The 18083-nt window shown below is 42.7% G+C and overlaps 1 protein-coding gene across 2 annotated transcripts in view; it reads left to right on the top strand.

Moving 5' to 3' along the window:
• The window catches only part of IRAK2 (interleukin 1 receptor associated kinase 2), a 53644-nt gene extending 36998 nt beyond the window's left edge, over positions 1-16646 (top strand). For both annotated transcript variants that reach the window (XM_082682757.1, XM_082682756.1), the window contains 4 exons: positions 2846-2908; positions 10434-10634; positions 14103-14391; positions 15525-16646. In XM_082682757.1, coding sequence (XP_082538883.1) covers positions 2846-2908; positions 10434-10634; positions 14103-14391; positions 15525-15631 — 660 coding nt within the window. In that variant the 3' untranslated portion in view covers positions 15632-16646. The remainder of the gene's footprint in view (positions 1-2845; positions 2909-10433; positions 10635-14102; positions 14392-15524) is intronic.
• Positions 16647-18083: the final 1437 nt, after the last annotated feature.

Here is an 18083-nt window from a genome sequence, read left to right as displayed (position 1 = left end):
TGAAGTATTGTTACTCATGAGTGTCCAGCTTCTGTGAGGCTCTTTCCTTCTCTCTTTCCCAGCCAGCCAGCTATCTAATGGTCTATCCTGTTGGCTCACATTGTCCATCCATCTGTCCAGTCATCCATTCAACTGTCCCTCCAATATCCATCCATTCAACAGTCACCTGTCCGTTTAGTATCCACTTGTGCATCCTTCCTCCCTCCTCACACCACCATCCTGTCTGTCATCACTGTGTGCCAGGCACTGGGAATAAAAACGTAACTCAAACACAGCCCTTCCCTCAGGAGTTCATGGTCTGAATATAGCAGTCTCCAAAGTATATTTCTGTGGAACACCCTTGAGGTCTCTGTAGGTTTGATGTATTTAAAGGGTTTCATGGCCAAAGAGGTATGATCAATGCTGGGTTAAGCAGAGTCATGCAGATTTCTTTACCATAAAATTAATCAGAGACTTTAATATGGTAGTGAGCCTTTAATCTAATTTAGTTGTGAATTCACCATAGCTGGGCAAATGGTATGCAGCATTTCCCAAAATCATTTGACTGTGGAACCTTGTTTCCTCAGTCTCTCTCCATACCAGTGTCCCATGGAACCAAGTCTGGGAAATGCTGGCTGAAGAAAGTGACAGTCTCTGGTTGGCCTTTGTCAGGAGCAAACAGCTGCCTCTCAGACTGTGACTTCTCTCTCCTCTCTAGCCTCCAACTCTGTGCATCCTCCTTCTCTGTCCCATCTCTTGTCTATCCACCTCTCCCACTCGTGGCCACCTTCTGCTCTGATCCTGACCTCTAGATGCCAGATTCTGCTTCCTCCTATCTCCCGTGGGCTCTTCCGGTTTCCTTGCCCCCATCAACTCCACTGTGAGTGGCTCAGTGGAGCTCAGTGGGGCCAGCCAAGGCTCTTGCTCCTCTAAAAACCAGCAGGACTGACCCCTGAGGCTGCCAGGCAATCCAGGGTAGAGTGTGAGAGTGTGGGTTTGAGTCCCAGCTTAGTTACTTTCAACTCTGTGACCCTGGGTACCTGACCTGTAACTCTGGGCCTGTTTTGTCCTCTGTGAAAGGGGTTAGTGACAAATATGGAGACTAATACGATAATGCAAATAGTTAGCAGGTACCCTGCACTTTATTATTGTGGTGGTAGTTGGTATTCCTACTTTCACACCCTCATTTCTGATCTTTGTTTACCCCTCCTTTTTTTTTTTTTTTTTTTTTTTTTTTAAGAGAGAGAGTGTGAGTGGGCAGAGGGAGAGGAGAGAGAGAATCCCAAGAAGATTCTGTGCTGAGTGCTGAGCCCTGAGCCCTGAGCCCAATGTGGGCTCCATTACACACCCCTGAAATCATGACGCGAGCTGAAATCAAGAGTCAGACGCTCAACCAGCTGAGCCATCCAGGCGCCTCAACCCTTGACTTTTTAATTCAGCTGTTGATGCAACAATTTTTAAAATTAGTTTATGCATTCTGTGCCCACTGGCTCCCTTCACCTCTTTTTTTTCCCAGCTCTGCCACTAACTGACAGTATGATTCTGAACTCTGATCCTTCCGGTTGGGAACACTGCATTTCTCAGTGTTCTTCTTGTTGTTGTTGTTTTGTGAGCATTAAATGGCCTCTCTAAAAGGTTCAGCACAGAGCCTGCCTGTGGAAGAGGCAGAAGGGAATGTCTGTGTATTCATTACCCCTGTTCTTCCTCCCTTCCGGGCAGGAGCTGGTTGGGGAATCCCTTTTCAGCTTGCTCCCATTCACGCGCTGCAGGGTGCCCCTCTGCTGCCCCCTTCTGGCCACTGCCGTTCTAACTAACCCATCAGGTCGTTCCTTTAAGGACGGAGGATTTCTTGGCAGCAAACGTGACTATTCCGACTTGCTTGGAGGGAGGTTGTGGGAGAGAGATTTGAAATTCAGGGTGGGGTACTCACTTCCTTATATTCACAACCAGCAGATCACCATTTACCAGGTAGGAATGCAGGCTCAGATTTTAGCCCTTTAGTGATTAGGGAAGAGAGTCAGAATTTGAGCCCAGGAAGGCCTGACTGTAGAGAGCCCTTAACCACTATGGTCTGTTGAGAATTTCTGTTCAAAGCAGCTTTCCCCTTTATGAAGACACACATCATGGTTTGTCAGTGTTGTGGTGTCTCACACTGGTGTAGAGCTCTGCTCCTTCTGTGAGTGGGTGAATTAATGAACAGGTCATGTTAATAAAGGCCTAGGATGAAACATGCTCTAAAGTCATGTTTAAACATCTAAATGTCAGTGAGACTTTCTGTGTAGAATAGACTTATGTACATGGATTCCTCCTTTCCTGCAACTGACATAGCAATGCTTGCTTACCATTTCTGATGGGTTTTTAAATGAAATGATCTTTAAAATATAGTGTGTGTGTGTAGATACATGTATATATGCAAAAATGTGTGTGTGTAGTATACATTTATATATAAGTATATAGTATATGTATGTAAATATACATATTTACACATGCATTATTTATATATACATACATGTTTTAATATAAATATACAGTATACATATATAAACATATACATTATGTATTTATATGGCTACACATATACATATAAAACTGATGGTAATATGCACACATTTGGTTTCCATCCTCCCTGACTTGCTGTTCATTCAAAGCTTCTATTAGCAGCTGGGTGATATGTTTAGTTGGAGGAGGTATTTAGTAATATTCCCATGTTCCTGACTTTGGGCAAGTGTTTACACTGGCAAATGGCAGAGTAGGGCCTGGAGCTCCCCGTCTTTGTTAGTAAGAAGAGTCATTGCTCTTGGCCTCTATCTCTAGCTTGAACTTTTGCTTGAGTGTCTGAATCATGCTAACTGCATATTCTCTCCAGGTGCTAGCTGAGGTCCTCACCGGCATCCCTGCAATGGATAACAACCGAAGCCCCGTTTACCTGGTAAGGGAACCAGTCACTTCTGGCTGACAGCTACTGGGGGTTGTGGGGGTGGGGGTTTGCTCAGGAGGGCAAGAACCTCCACAGTAACCATTTTACAGATGGTTATGAGGTCTCAGTCTGCAGCTTGATTTGCAAAGTAATCTTAACCTCTCCCCTCCCTTACCAACCAGCCCATGGTCACTTTTTCATGGTAAGAGAACTTAGAATGTTTAGGGGAAACCCGTTTCTTCACTCTACGCATCTGGCAATGATGTAGGATTTGTCTTGAATTTGGTAAAAGTCAGTCCTCTTAAGCAGGTTCCTGTAATAAAAGCAGTAGTTTTCATTTTGTAGGTTCAAAGGTTTATCTTTCACATATGTACACATACGGGGTCATTTCAAAAATGTAACAGTGGAGCCAGACTCTGTTTGGAACTTTACATATATTATCTTTCTCAGTCATCACAAAATCCCACTGAGATTGATTGGGTCATGACGTTCACCTGCCCTTGAGAAAAGCAGTCTCTGAGGTTCCCCCGAGATTTTGGCTTTACTTAGTGTCAGAGCCGAAGTTCCACATCAGGTCTTCTGGACGGCAGATCCTGAGTTCTTAACCCTGGCACTCTGCTGACTGTTTAATTCTCATGACAGTCCAACCTGAATTCAACCATGAATTCAGGATTATCATCACCCCCATGTTGCAGATGAGAAAACTAAGGCCAAGGTAAAGACACTTATGTCCCACAGTGAGATCAGTGGTGAACTGGGATTTGAACCCATGTCTTCTGCAGAGTTCCAAATCCTGTGAAAGCTCCACTCCTCTTCCTTAGTTTGAGAAGAAGCACCTTTCCTGACTTGATGTTGAGGCCATTAGAACAGTTGTTTTTTTTTGGTGACTGGGCCCCCAAAACATTCCCTGGGCCCTGGGGTTGGGAGCTGAAGGCCTACTTACCCACAGAAAGCCATTCCACTTTTGGGGACTGGGGCCCCAGTTATTACCAAGAGGTGGGTTTCAGCACCTCAGATGTGGTTCCGGGCAGTGTGAGGTGGTTTCTCATATTCTGACATTTTTCTTTTCTTTTTCTTTCTTTCTTTTTTTTTTTTTTTCAAGATTTTATTTATTTATTTGACAGACAGAGATCACAAGTAGGCAGAGAGGCAGAGAGAGGAGGAAGCAGGCTCCCCGCTGAGCAGAGAGCCTGATGCGGGGCTCGATCTCAGGTCACTGGGAGGCCTTAACCCACTGAGCCACCCAGGCGCCCCTTCTCACAGTTTTCTTGGGATGAATTTCCTAACAGTTCTCTGGGTCTCCCTGGATGAATGTTGCAGGAGAAGAAGTCTTTTGAGATACTTACGTGAAATTTTCTAGAAGATGTTTTTGTTAATGTTTTCTAAAAATGTGGAGGAAGGGACACCTGGCTGGCTCAGTCAGTGGAGCATGTGACTCTTGATCCTGGGTCGTGAGTTCAAGCCCCAGGTTGGGCGTAGAGTTTACTTTAAAAAAATGTGGAGAATATAATTTTTTTAAAAATCTGAATTAAAAAAATTAATATTGAACATGCTTTTAAGATTCAAATCAGAGGTGAAACCTACTAGCACCTAATGTGGTCCATGGTAGGAGGAAGTAGGCCTCTCTTCCACCCTCGGGGGAGCGTTTGTGGCCACAGTGTTTTCCAAAGGTCATTGGGGGGTTTCCATCAAAATTCTACATGGGTGCACCTTCTGATGCAGTAATTTCACTTGTACAGTGGGATACATACATACAAGGGAGAAAAGACAGATGGACACGGCCTTCTCATTATAGTGTTATTTATGTTAGTAAATAGCTGCAAACAAGTAAAATATCTGTCAGTTGGGAGATGGTGAAGGAAATTACAGTATAATTACATATCATGATAATTCCATGAATTATTTGTAAGTAAATTTATGATGTTTATAAGTAATAAGAATGAAGTGTATAATGTGATTAATTTTGACACATGTATATATCTGTGAAATTGTCACCAGGTCACGTTCATGACCTGCCTCCTACCCGGGAAGTTATCTCTTCTCCTTGGTAATCCTCTCCTCCCACCCCTCCAATGCCTCCCCGGCCCCCCCCGCCCCCCCGGCCACTGATCTGCTTTCTGTCACTGCACAAAATTCCACTCTCTGGACTTTCATAATAAATGAAATCAGAGAGAGCTGGCTCTTTTGGTGTCCGGATTTTTCCACTCAGCATGGTTATTCTGAGATATGTCCCATGCTCTTTGCATGAGTCCATAGTTCATTTCTTTTTGCTGAGTAGTTTTCCAAGGCAGGGCTGTGCCACCGTGTGTCCACTCACCTGTTGATGGACATTTGGTGTGTCTCCAGTATACCCCTATATCTGCTAGGTACTTTTCTGTGTAGGTCTCACTATGGACATGTGCATTCATTTCTATTGAGGTGTAAGTCACACTTGTGAGGTGTACAGAATGGTACACAGTTTGGAAAGTGTGGACAGTTATGTAACCAAGACCACTATAATCAAGATATGGAGTATTTTTCATCATTCCAGAAAATTCCCTTGGGCAAATTTATCCCTTCTCCCTGCTTCCTGATCTAATTTCTTTTAAAAAAAATTATTTATTTATTTGACAGAGAGTGAGTGCACACAAGCAGGGGGAGCAGCAGGCAGAGGGAGAAGGAGAAGGTTCCCCGCTGAGCAGGGAAGCCTGATGTGGGGGTCCATCCTAGGACCCCGGGATCATGACTGGAGCTGAAGGCAGATGCTTAATTGACTCAGCCACCCAGGCTCTCCTCCTGATCTAATTTCTGTCCATATAGTTCTTTTTTGGAGTACCAGGTAGATGGAATCTTAGAGTATATACCTGTTTTATCAGGCTTCTTTCACTTTGTGTTGTGTTTTGAGATTCATCCTTGTTACTGTGCATTCCAGTCATCATTCCTTTTATTGTTGAGGAGTATTTCACTGTATGGATGTATGACCATTTGTTTATCCATCAGTTGTTGGACATTTGGGATGCTTCCAGGTTTTGGTCTTTCTGAGTAAAGCTAACATAAATGTTCTTATTTTAAAAAATGAGAAAAACATGTATGTTCTCACAGGGAACTATTTCTAAGTGAAAAAAGCAAGTTCAGAACAGTATATAGTTTAATCCCATCTTTGGTAATAAATAGATGGACAAATGAAAAAAGTTGTGTCCTATATTTTCTTGTTTTTAAATTGGGGATAGTGATAGTATCCAAGAGGATTTGGTGAACGTTAAGGAGTACTAACCTAAAACAGGACCAGGGGTGCCTGGGTGGCTCAATGGTTTAAAGCCCCTGCCTTCGGTTCAGGTCATGATCTCAGGGTCCTGGGATAGAGTCCCGCATCAGGCTCTCTGCTCAGCGGGGAGCCTGCTTCCTCCTCTCTCTGCCTCTCTGCCTACTTGTGATCTCTGTCTGTCAAAAAAAAAAAAAAAAAAAAAAAAAAAAAAAATCTAAAAAAACCCCCAAACAAAACAGGACCAAAAACAGTGACTAGAACATAGTAGAACTATATGTGTTAGCTATTACTATTATTACTGTTATTTGTTTGGTTTTTTGGGGATATAAATTTCTGTTGTTTATTAACATATAATGTATTATTTACCTTAGGGGTACATGTCTGTGAATCATCAGTCTTAAACAATTCACAGCTCTCACCATAGCACATACTCTCCCCAATGTCCATAACCCAGTCACCCTATCCCTACCTCCCCACCCCCCAGCCACCCTCAGTTTGTTTTGTGAGATAAAAATATGGAACACTTCACAAATTTGCGTGTCATCCTTGTGCAGGGCCCATGCTAATCTTCTCTGTATCCTTCCAGTTTTAGTATATGTGCTGCCAAAGTGAGCACTGTTATTTTTTTTTAAAGGTTTTATTTATTTATTTGTCAGAGAGAGAGCACAAGCAGGGGGAGCAGCAGGCAGAGGAAGAAGTAGGCTCCCTGCTGAGCAAGGAGCCTGATGAACTTGATTCCAAGACCCTGGGATCATGACCTGAGCCAAAGGCAGACGCTTAACTGACTGAGCCACCCAGGTGCCCCTATTACTGTTATTTTAATATCCCTTAAGCAGTTTCTTGCTACTGTAATAATTATATATATATGTAACCAAAGTGATTATAGCTATAGACTTCTTAGCAGAAGGTCTTGGGTAACATAATGCGAACCATTAGCAGGTATTACCTTTGGTGAGTGAAAATAAGGAGATAATCTGTGTACTTGGTTCTGAAAACCCACCCACACACGGTAGTGGTACCATGCTCTCTCCTCCCCTTTCCTGGCCTCAGGCATAGCCAGTTTTTTGAAAACCATTTTTGTTATGGTCAATTTCAAATATGCACAAAAGTAAAGAGAAGATTATAAGGAATCTCCATACATGCATCCCAATAGTTATCAACATTATTCTTATTTCTTCTGGAACCAAAAAACCTCTGTGTGTGTGTGTGTTTTAAAGCATGTGACAGATATTATGTTATTCTACCCATAAAATAATTTTCTTAATTCCTTAATATCATTTAAGGCCCATTCCATGTTTAAATTTCCTAAGTTGTCTCAAAAATTGCTTTTTAAATTTGGTTTGTTTGAAACTAACACAAAGTCCACATGTTACCATTAATTATATTTCTAATAAATATGTTCAAAAAATGAAAAAGGAGTGCCTGGGTGGCAGAGTCAGTTAAGCATATGACTCTTGGTTTCAGCTCAGGTCGGGATCTTGCCCCATGTTGGGGTCCATATTCAGTGCAGACTCTGTTTGGAACTTTAAACACATGATACTCCGTAGAAAAACATATTTAAAAGGCAGAGCTCACAAGAGAGAATTGTGCAAAAGGGCATTCATAAAGGCAGCCCTTGCCAGCTGGAGGTGTTTAGTTTCCAGGTAATGAAGTCCTCATGGTGTTAGCCAATTAGGTATTGCTGAATCCTCAGATGACCCATTTTCTGGCTGGGGAAACTGAGGCATAGTGGGGACTGTCTTCCTTTGTTTTTGAAACAAATATCACAGCCCATGCCTGATAATATCTGTTAATCTTTTGTTTCCCAGATTTGTAAGTGTATTTTTATGAAAATCTGCATAAAGTAATAAAAATAAATTTAGTTTTACATTTAACGAGTGACTTCTATTAAAAATAATAAAATTACATAAAAAAGAAGAGAATAAACTTAGCCAAAAAATAAGTTAGTATGTACAACTTGTGAAAACATTTGTGAGGTACTTACTATGTGCCAGACACTGTTCTTGGGGTTGAGGATACAAAGGTGAGCAGGAGTTCCGTCCTGGAACTTTCATTCTCGTGGAGGAGAGCACACCATATTCAAGTAAATGAAAACGTATGTAATTCCAGGCCAGTGATATGTGCTATTAGGAAATGTGAAATAAAAGGTGCCTGGATGGCTCAGTCAACTGGGTGTCTGCCGTTAGCTCCGGTCATGGTCCTGGAGTTCTGGGATCAAGTCCCACGTCAGGCTTCTGCCTTGTGCGATCTCTCTCTCAAAAATAAATAAATAAAATCCTAAAAAAAAAATTAAAAAGAAATGTGAAATAAGGTTAGAGGATAGAGTGGAGGAGCAGGGAAAGGGATATTTTAGGTCAGGGAAGGCTTGGAGAAGGTGGCATCTGGGCAGAGATGTACTAGGACGTCAGGTACTAGGACGTGGTGAGACTTAGAGGAGGAGCATTCTAGGCAGAGGGAGCAGCAATGCAAAGGCCCTGGGGCAGGATGAGTTTAGGTGCTTCCAAAAATAGCTGGAAGCAAAAGTGACTGAGTACAGTGAGTCACAGGGGGAGGAGACAAGATAGGAAAGGACAGCAGGTGCCAGACTGTCACAAAATCTGGGGTTTCTGATGGCCATATTTACAGATGGGAAAGTGGGAACTCTTGACATTAAAAATGACACAAACAAAAACTCTTAATTTTAATATTTCTAATTATAAATGCAAGAAAGGCTTGTTAGAACATTTAGTAAGTACAGGACCTTGGGCACCTCAGTGACTTGGTTGGGGGTCTGCTTTCAGCTCAGGTCACAATCCTGGAGTCCTGGGATCGAGCCCCATGTCAGGCTCCAAGCTCAGTGGAGGGTATGATTCTCCCTCTCCCTCTGCCTCTCTCCCCTTGCTTGTGCTGTCTCATTAGTGCTCTCGCTTATGCTCTCTCACTCTCAAAAAAAAAAAAAAAAGACAAAAAACAAAGCTTATATATAACACAGAATATACATGGAAAATTTATATATAGATGTTTTATTATTTATACAATAAATATATCACAAATATAAATACATAAATATAAATGTTTCATGTTAATGTAAATGCAATAGATTAATGCACTATATATTATACCAATCAATATTATACATAATTACATATTTTCTTATATTTAATCAATGTATTTAATATTGTAACTATATATATTTGCAAATATGTAAATATATACTTATGAAATATGATCAATTTATACTATATAAATGTGTTATGTATTTTTGCAAAAATATATAGCATATCTTCTGTTATATGCATAGTTCAGATTCCTGCTTTCTATATAGTATAAAATGTTATAAAACTTATATGTAAATACAAAGTTTATAAAATATATAGGTGTATATAATGTTTATATAGTAGACCTCCTATTAAATAAACAGGGGTTAGAGGTGCCCAGCTGGCTCATTTGGAAGAGCATGCAGCTCTTGATTTCAGTGCCGTGAGTTCCAGACCTACCTTGTATAGAAATTACTTAAATACATAAAACTTAAAAAAAAAAAAGATATTTCTCAAACTTTGATAAATAAATAAATATGTATGGGTCAGAAACTGCATCCTAAAATGTGTATTTCATATCATAAAAGAACTCACCTGTAATTGCTACTAAGATTAAGTTATTAATATAGGTAAAGTGCCCAACATGTAGTAGTATAGAAATGGTGGCTATTAATTATTATTATTAATTTTTATCATTAAGAGACTATTGAATCTTTATTCTGTGTTGAGTATCATACTTTATGCTTCAGATGTATAGTATCTTTTTTTAAAAAAATTTATTTCAGAGAGAGAGCCCGTGAGCACCAGCTGTGGGGTTGTGGGGGGAGGAGGGGCAGAGGGAGAGAGAGAAGCAGACTCCCTGCTGAACAGGGAACCCTACCTGGGGCTGGATCCCAAGACCCTGAGATCATGACCTGAGCCCAAAGGCAGACACTTAACTGACTGAGCCACCTGGGTGCCCCTAGATGCATTATATCTTTTAATCTTTGTGTTAGTCTTATTATCCCCACTTTCCTAATGAAGCAACTGAGGCCTAGGATAAGCCCCTGCCTTTGTGGACTGTACTATGGAATGCCCGGTATGTGTAGGGAATTTAGCAATTCTCCAGTTCTGGCTTTTTCACTTGTTTCTTGGATCTTTGCATTTATTTTTTAAAATCCTGTTTTCTTTGAAGTTTTGCAGGTCTGGTGCGGTTGCCGGGGCAGCTGGGGCCCATGTGGTGGAATCCCATATCCCTGCAGCTCACACAGGCGTGTTTATCTTGTTCTTCCCACAGAAGGATTTACTCCTCAGTGAAATCCCAAGCAGCACCACCTCACTGTGCTGCAGAAAGACAGACATGGAAAAGGTGATGGCTATGGAGATCTGCCAGAAGTACCTGGAGAAGAGAGCTGGGAGGCTGCCAGAGGACTGTGCTGAGGCCTTGGCCATGGCCACCTGCCTCTGCCTGAGGAGGCGGAATGCCAGCTTGGCTGAGGTGAGCCTCACTCTCAGCCTTTTCCCCCGTGGCCATGGGCCCCTGACCTGGGTGGCCTCACGGTTCTGCTTTACCAGGAACTGGGGCATGGCTTGGGATTGAGGCCTTTACTTAGATGTCATTTCATAAGCCAGTGCTGTATGTGATTGCAAAGATCGTATTGGAGCTCATAGAAGCAAAGGAGAGAATCAAATGGATAAGGGTAGCTCAGGAGCCTGAGGGTGGTATGCTGGGAGGCCGGGGGGCGGGCAGGATCCCAGGCTCAGATGTTAACAGAACACGGCTTTCTCTGAATCTCCTTGATTCCTCCTCTCTGGTCTATAGACTCCCTTTTCCTAGCCTCTATCCTCTTGGCCAGGGGATATGGCTGTCTGTCTTGTTTATATGTTATAGTTCTATACCACTGAGAGATCAAGTCTCCAGGTCCCAATTCCAGTCTCTCAGTGAGAGAAGCTGTTTGGCTTCCCTACAGTCAGAAGTGTACCTGTTGGCCAATCTGGTAAGGTGAGGGCAGTGGTGGTCAGGGGGCCTACCCCAGAAAGGTGAAAAAGGCTGATCCCAGAAGAAAGGAGCATCTTTAGCTGCTGGGCTTAGGCAGATACGCCAGAAATCAACCACATTAGGAGCAAAATATTTTCCTATGGATGTGATATATAGTGGTGGTTTCCATGGTAACAGGTATAAATTTGGGGACCACTGCTAGATATTTCTAAGGACCAAAGAGCTGCCTGAGAGGGCTCTTTGAGACCATCTAGCTGAGTGATTTTCAAGTGGTGCCTGGCAGAGAGGGGCTCCTTGAAGTTACCTTGGGAATTGCTTTCAGCAGCAAGAGGGCATGGAGAGCTGCAGGCCCCACCCATGACTACCACCAGACACCCCCGTTCACTTCACAGAATCATATTGAATTCTAAGTAATTTATCTGAGGGAAGGTTTTAGCAGCTGAAAAAAAAGTCTTCAAACACCACTGCTGTAGCCCAAGCCTGCCATTTTATAGGAAGTAAAGGTCTAGAGAGGAGAAGAGGAGGCCAGAGTGAACTTCTGTCAGAGCTCTCTGGACTCCTGATTCATTCCCTTGTTCACCGTCTTTCACCATGATGTGGCAGGAGCTAGAGACCCACAACTCAAGACCCTAGTCAATGGTCTTCACCTGGGCTGTTCCCCAAGTTCCTGAGTGGTAACAGTGTTCAGTCAGTCAGCACTTGTGTGCGGGGCCCTGGGGGATAAATCGGTGAAGAAGGCAGGCCCAGTTCTACTTTCCTGGAGCTCTCAGACAATGCACAGGAATCATCTGGGTGGGGAGCATTGGGATAGTATGTGATGGGGACCCACCCAGGGGGACTTTCCCCAAGGAAGTGATGTGTGAGCAGACAAAGAGCAATCCAAGCAGACGGAACAGCTCATGCAAATGGCTTAAGGAGAGAGAACGCCTGGTTTGGTCAAGGGTCTGAAGGGTCAGAGTGGCTAGAACAAGTAGTACTTGGGGAAGAGTGGTTTATGGTGGAGCTGCTGAGGAAGGAGGAGCCCAGTAGTTGAGGGCTTTGCAGGCTCAGGTAGGATTTTGACGAAAACACTAGGGGTTTGAACCAGGGGCAGTACATAATCAGATTGGTGTTCTAAAAAGATCCCTCTCCCTGAACCACTTATTTCTTTTTTCAGGCTTTCATCTCTTCATTTATTTTATTCTTCTCTTCATTGTATCACTTGAAGAAGCTGCTATAATTGAGGAGACCAGAATCCAGTGTTTTAAATGAGATAGTTTATTCTTTTTAGCTTAAACACTTGACTGTAGGCAGTTTAGAGTTGATGTGACAGTGCCACTTTATTGGGGACGCCAGGCTCCCTTTGTATTGTTGCTCTGCTATCCTTACTATGTGGATTCCAATTCAGAGTCCAGGATGGCTGCTCTAGCTCAGGCCATCACATCTGCATTCCAGCCACTGAAAGGGTGTTAAGAGGAGAACACACTCCCTACCCTTTTTTTTTTTTTTTTTAAGATTTTGTTTATTTATTTGTCAGAGAGAGAGGGCAAGCAGGGGAAGTGGTAGGCAGAGGGAGAAGCAGTCTCCCTGCTGAGCAAGGACCCTGGGATCATGACCTGAGCTGAAGACAGACAATTAACCAACTGAGCCACCTAGGTGTCCCCACTCTCTGCCTTTTAAATGTGTGACCTGGAAATGCACACATCACTTTTTCTCACACTCCACAGGCCATAATCTAGTGACATGGCCACACATAGCTACAAGGGAATGTAGCTTGACAAATACTTATTGGGCATATACTGTGAAGATTTGTCTCAAAGAGGTGATATTTGAAGTGGACCTTGAAGGATGAGGAGGTATTTGCTGTGTGAAGTAAAGGGGATAGGGCATTTGAGGTATACAAAGAGGAATGAGAAATGGTCCTTGCCTTCAGTATTTCACAAACAGACTAGGAAGATGAGAGGTCATCTGGGTCATGGACATGAAGACAAGTAAGCCTTGGTCAGTAATCAGCTCTGCTACCTACTGGCTAAGTGCCTTGGGCAAGGAGCTCAACTTCTCTGATCTTTTAATTTTCTACCTATAAAAACTTATTGTGTATCATATTTCAAATGTACTTTGTAAATTGCAAAGGCGTTGAGCAAGTGAGATGTATCATTGTTATTAAGGATATGCTTATATGCCGTTTACATACTTTGTATGTAAAGAAGAAATATTCCTTCCTTACCTCCTTCTGATTTCCTAACCTCCCTAATTAGAAACTCCTTCAAAGGCAAGTAATATCTATATTACTTAGGGCATTTCCAGTTCAAAGTGATAGAACTCGGTCAAACTCTTAGTCTCACATACATACTCACACAGCAAGGGAGACTGGGAGGGAGTATATAAATGAGTGAAAGAATACATGAATGAATGAATTTATTGGGTCATGTAACCAAACAGTGGACAGGACAGGCATTGGTAGGCCAGCTAGACCCAGGGTCTCCACCAGCAAAGGTGCATTTATCTGTGTCTCTATGCCTGTGCCCCACTTTTCCATTTCTCGCTTCTGCTTTTTTCTTTGCAGAGGTCTTCATTTTTCCCTCCTGTGAATGGGTTTTCTTTGTGGGTGGAGTCTGGGTCAACCACTAGAAAGGAATTGGGAATCCTTCCTCAGTAAGCTCTTGCCCAAACCTGGATCATTACCAGGTCAGAAGAATAGGATACAGTGAATCTCCCCCACACCCAGCAATATCAGTTTGTTTCCTGAGATTAAGAGTCTCTTACGGTTTTTCTCCCTCCTGATCCCATCTTGTTTCATTTTTATCCCTCTTTTTTTTTTTTTTTCCTGAAGTAGGCCTCCATGCCCAGCATGGAGCCCAACATGAGGCTTGAACTCACAACCCTGAGATCAAGACCGGAGTTGAGATCAGATGTCCAATGCTTAACTGACTGAGCCATCCAGGTGCCCCAGTCTCAGAAGGAATTCTTTTCTCTCCTCTGACCAAGGTGTGTGGCTATGTGGCCATTGTGGACGAGCGGCTCAGAGGTCAAGAGACGCTGCTTCCTTGGAGTGGGCTTTCTGAGGTCACAGGCTCTTCCTCCAATACTCCAGAAGAAACAGATGACGTGGACAATTCCAGCCTTGATGCCTCCTACTCCATGAGGGTAGCACCCAGGGCTGGGGCTGCCGCCTCACTCCCTTCAACAGAGGATGGAGAAGGCAGGCTGCAGGTCTGTGGAGGAGCACAGGCAGACTCCTCAGCGGCCTCTGCCAGTCTGGAGCCTCCCCAGGATGGTAAGTGTGTGGAGATCTGAGTGCATGTGCAAGCGCTTTCGTGTGTCTCTAACTCGGCCCATTCCTTCTGCCGCTCTCATTCATGCCTTCCTCGATTATTCAGCCATTCACCTACAAGCAGACTGCTCAAAAAGTAACCTTGGATAGGGGTCATCCTTGATACCTCCCTCTGTCTCTGGCCCCTTATGTCCGGTCCCTCACCTAGTCTATTCATTGGCCTAAATATCTCTCAGTTCCATCTGATTCTTTGCACTGCCTCCCATGCCCCCCTTGGCTAAGCTACTGTCCTCTTGCCGGATGACCACACACCCTTCCTGTGTCCTCTCTTCCTTGTTTTAATATTTTATTTTATTTTGTTATTTTATTTTAATTTTTTATTTTCAGAGTGGTTTTTAAAAACAACTCATGCCACCTCTTGTTTAAAGCCCTTATGTGGGTCCCCATCGTACTTAGGGACCAAGTCAAAACTCCTAATTTCTCTGTCTCTCCTTTCCAAATATCCCAGTCTTCCTTCTGAAATAAAAATTTGGGAGGCTTTTTCAATGCAGTGTCCCCCTCCCCTAGTAAACATGGCTTAATGAATGTCCCAGGCTCTACCACTCCTATTGTTCCTCCTCCCACTGGGAGGAGAGAGGAGGGAAAACAGAGAGGGGGTATAAATGTTCATCCGAACCTCTCCCATCCGTGGAAGGAACATGGAAGCCCCCTCCTTTCAGAAAAGTGGGGCAGGTAGTAGGACTTCACTGCAAAGGCAGAAACAATGAAAATGCTCATTATATTCAGGGCCTGATTCAGAAATCTGACTTAAGTGAGAAACTGAACAAGTCTGGCTTTCTAAGAATTATAATAATAGTAACTATTTCCAAATGCCTTTTGTTGAAGTTCCTTCTTTAAATTTCTTGTTGAGGGGGGCGTGGGTAGTTCAGTGGGTTAAACCTCTGCCATTTGCTCAGGTCATGATCTCAGGGTCCTGGGATTGAGCCCCGTGTCAGGCTCTCTGGTCAGCGGGGATCCTGCTTCCCCCTCTCTCTCTGCCTGCCTCTCTACCTACTTATGATCTCTCTCTCTCTCTCTCTTGCTTTGTCAAATAAAATCTTTAAAAAAATAAACTTTTTGTTGAACATCAACTACAGAGACTTCATGGAAAATCGAGATCAATGAGGCCAAAAAGAAACTGATGGAGAATATCGTGTTCTACAAAGAAGGGAAACTGGACAGCATTGAGCTTTTTGGCCCCTGAGGCCTAGAGCACGGCTTGTCCTCAATTGGAAAGATGAACACCTAATCAAGAAAAAGATCTGAGGCAGAATCATAATCTCCCAGGAAACACCAAACATCAGCTTTCCTGGACCAGGGAGAGAAGCTTCCATCTTGCCAGAGTTAGGAAAGAAGGGACCTCAGCTTTTCAATACACAAAAATCCATGAAGTCATCGTTCTTTCTGGGATTTGTCAATCAGAGCTGGGGATCAGAGGACTGAAGCGGAAACCCTGGTCCATGGGCCCAGGATGTGGGTGATTATGTGGTTTTGGGGTGTGTGTGGCAATACTGTTACCCAGCTCATGGCCCTCAAGAACTGAGGGAGGACTGTCAGTTGTACTTTCCAAAGTTACATCTCTGTGTCGTATTTGCCGACAACCACCTTCAAACTTCCATGGCCTGAAAGATTCTCAGCTGCAGTTTACAAATACCAGACACCTGGCAAAGGGCTCTCTGTAGGTTTTCCATGTTCTCCCTCAGAAATCTTGTAGCCACAGATATTTATTTAGTGCCCACTCAGCACCTTTATCCCCCATCCCACTAATGCTAATATTTTTAGTGGAGCTTTTGTTTTGAGTGTATGTATTATTTATGGGTGAATGAAGAATCAAGAGAGCTAGTTTCATGTCCAGTTCTGTTGTTATTTAAATCAATTATTTAATTTCTGGAACCTTGGTTTCCTTGTAAGTAACACCGGTACATTTTCCTTCCCTGGCTTGTTGGGAGGAACAGGTGAGACACGGTTACAGAAGTACTTTGAAAATGCACTTGTCCTTTTTTATAAAATAAATGAAAAAACATTAAACATATATTTCTGCCACATACCTAAGTTTTATGCAGTGGGTATTCGTCTGAAAAGTCATGTTGCAAATCTTTTTGTGAAACAGATGTTATTTAAAATTCAGTGTGTCCTATTTTAAATAATCCTACTGTAGTGACTTTTTGTATAAATAAAATATATATAAAATATAAATAAAAATACATCCGTAAAGTCAACAGATCTCTTGCAATTAGTTTTGTGTCCAGATGAATTTGTTTGGAGAAGGGGCTCTGGGCCCATGATAAGGGGATATCAGGGAGTGCCTAAGAGTTGGGTGCTGGCTTAAATGTTGGTGTTAGTAGCTGTGTGATCTTGGGTCAAGTTAGGGAGTTACTCTGAGCCTCTGGTTCTTCATCTATACAATGGGGATTTAAAAAAAAAAAAAAAAAAAAAAAAAAAGTACCTGTCTCATGGATTTGCCAGGGCACGGGGAAGATCTTGCTTCATGAAAACATTCCATAGTCCCGGAACCAGGTCAGCTTTGTACTGATATGTAACAAAGTTGTGTGGACTCCAGTCCCAGTGGACAGTGATCTGTACCGACACCCCTATATTAAGCTCTGGTAGCTGTGAGGATTCAACTAGAGTGTGTTATATGCCCCAACAGAATCTGGCATGTGGTAAGAGCCTTACAGTTATAAGTAGGGTGGTTTCAGGGTTGTTTGAGCAATAGAGGGCTAGTGCCAATAGGGTACTGGTCATCTAGACATATCTGCATTTCCAAACCACAGCTTTATAAATTTGCAGGAAAAGTCAATGAACTACTTATGACAAGCTAAAGACCTTCTTCCCTCAGCAAGCTGTCAATACATACATATACATACATTTCTGTATATCAATTCTAGGGGCCCATGGGCACTGTGATGCCTTTCTATAAATCCTTACAGGGAAGACCTGACTTTTCTTTTCTTTTAAAGATTGTATTTATTTATTTGTCAGAGAGAGAGAGACAGAGAAAGACATAGAGAGAGAGTGAAAGAGAGAGCTCACAAGCGGGCAGAGTGGCAGGCAGAGACAGAGAGAAGCAAACTCCTTGCTAAGCAAGGAGCCCAGTGGGGGACTTGATCCCAGGAGCCTGGGATCATGACCCGAGCTGAAGACAGTGGCTTAACCCTCTGAGCCACCCAGGCGTTCCCCCCCACCCCCACCTTTTTATTTTTTAAAAAATGCATATGACTAAAAAAATCCAATAGTACAAACAAGTATGTGGTGGAAAGAAAGCCTTTTTCCCCACTGGGATTTTAGCGTCTCCCTTCTTCTGCCCACAGGCAACAACTGCTCCTAGTTTGGGGTATTCTTCCAAAGGTGATGAAAATTTATCTTTTTGCTTAACTAATCAATCATTAGATTTTCATTGGAAAATCAAAACTGTGAGTTAGATTGAGCTGAAGACAGTTGGAATTTCTGGCTTCAGTGTGGGTATGTTTGTTCACATCTTGTTTTGGCCATTCTTCCTCAATAATACTTTTGAATTACTTTAGTCTTTTTGCCTGGTATTCCTTTCTAAGGATATTTCATAATTTGTCATTCATAATATTTCATAATCCCAATGCTGGATTGAGGTGATTTTTCATTCTTGTAACTTCAAAATGTGCTGCCTTTCAAAGAGGTTG

Source organism: Mustela nivalis (genome assembly GCF_964662115.1).
Source record: "Mustela nivalis genome assembly, chromosome: 1".
In the NCBI taxonomy this organism is placed as follows: Eukaryota; Metazoa; Chordata; class Mammalia; order Carnivora; family Mustelidae; genus Mustela; species Mustela nivalis.
This window is presented reverse-complemented; position numbering and strand designations above follow the sequence as displayed.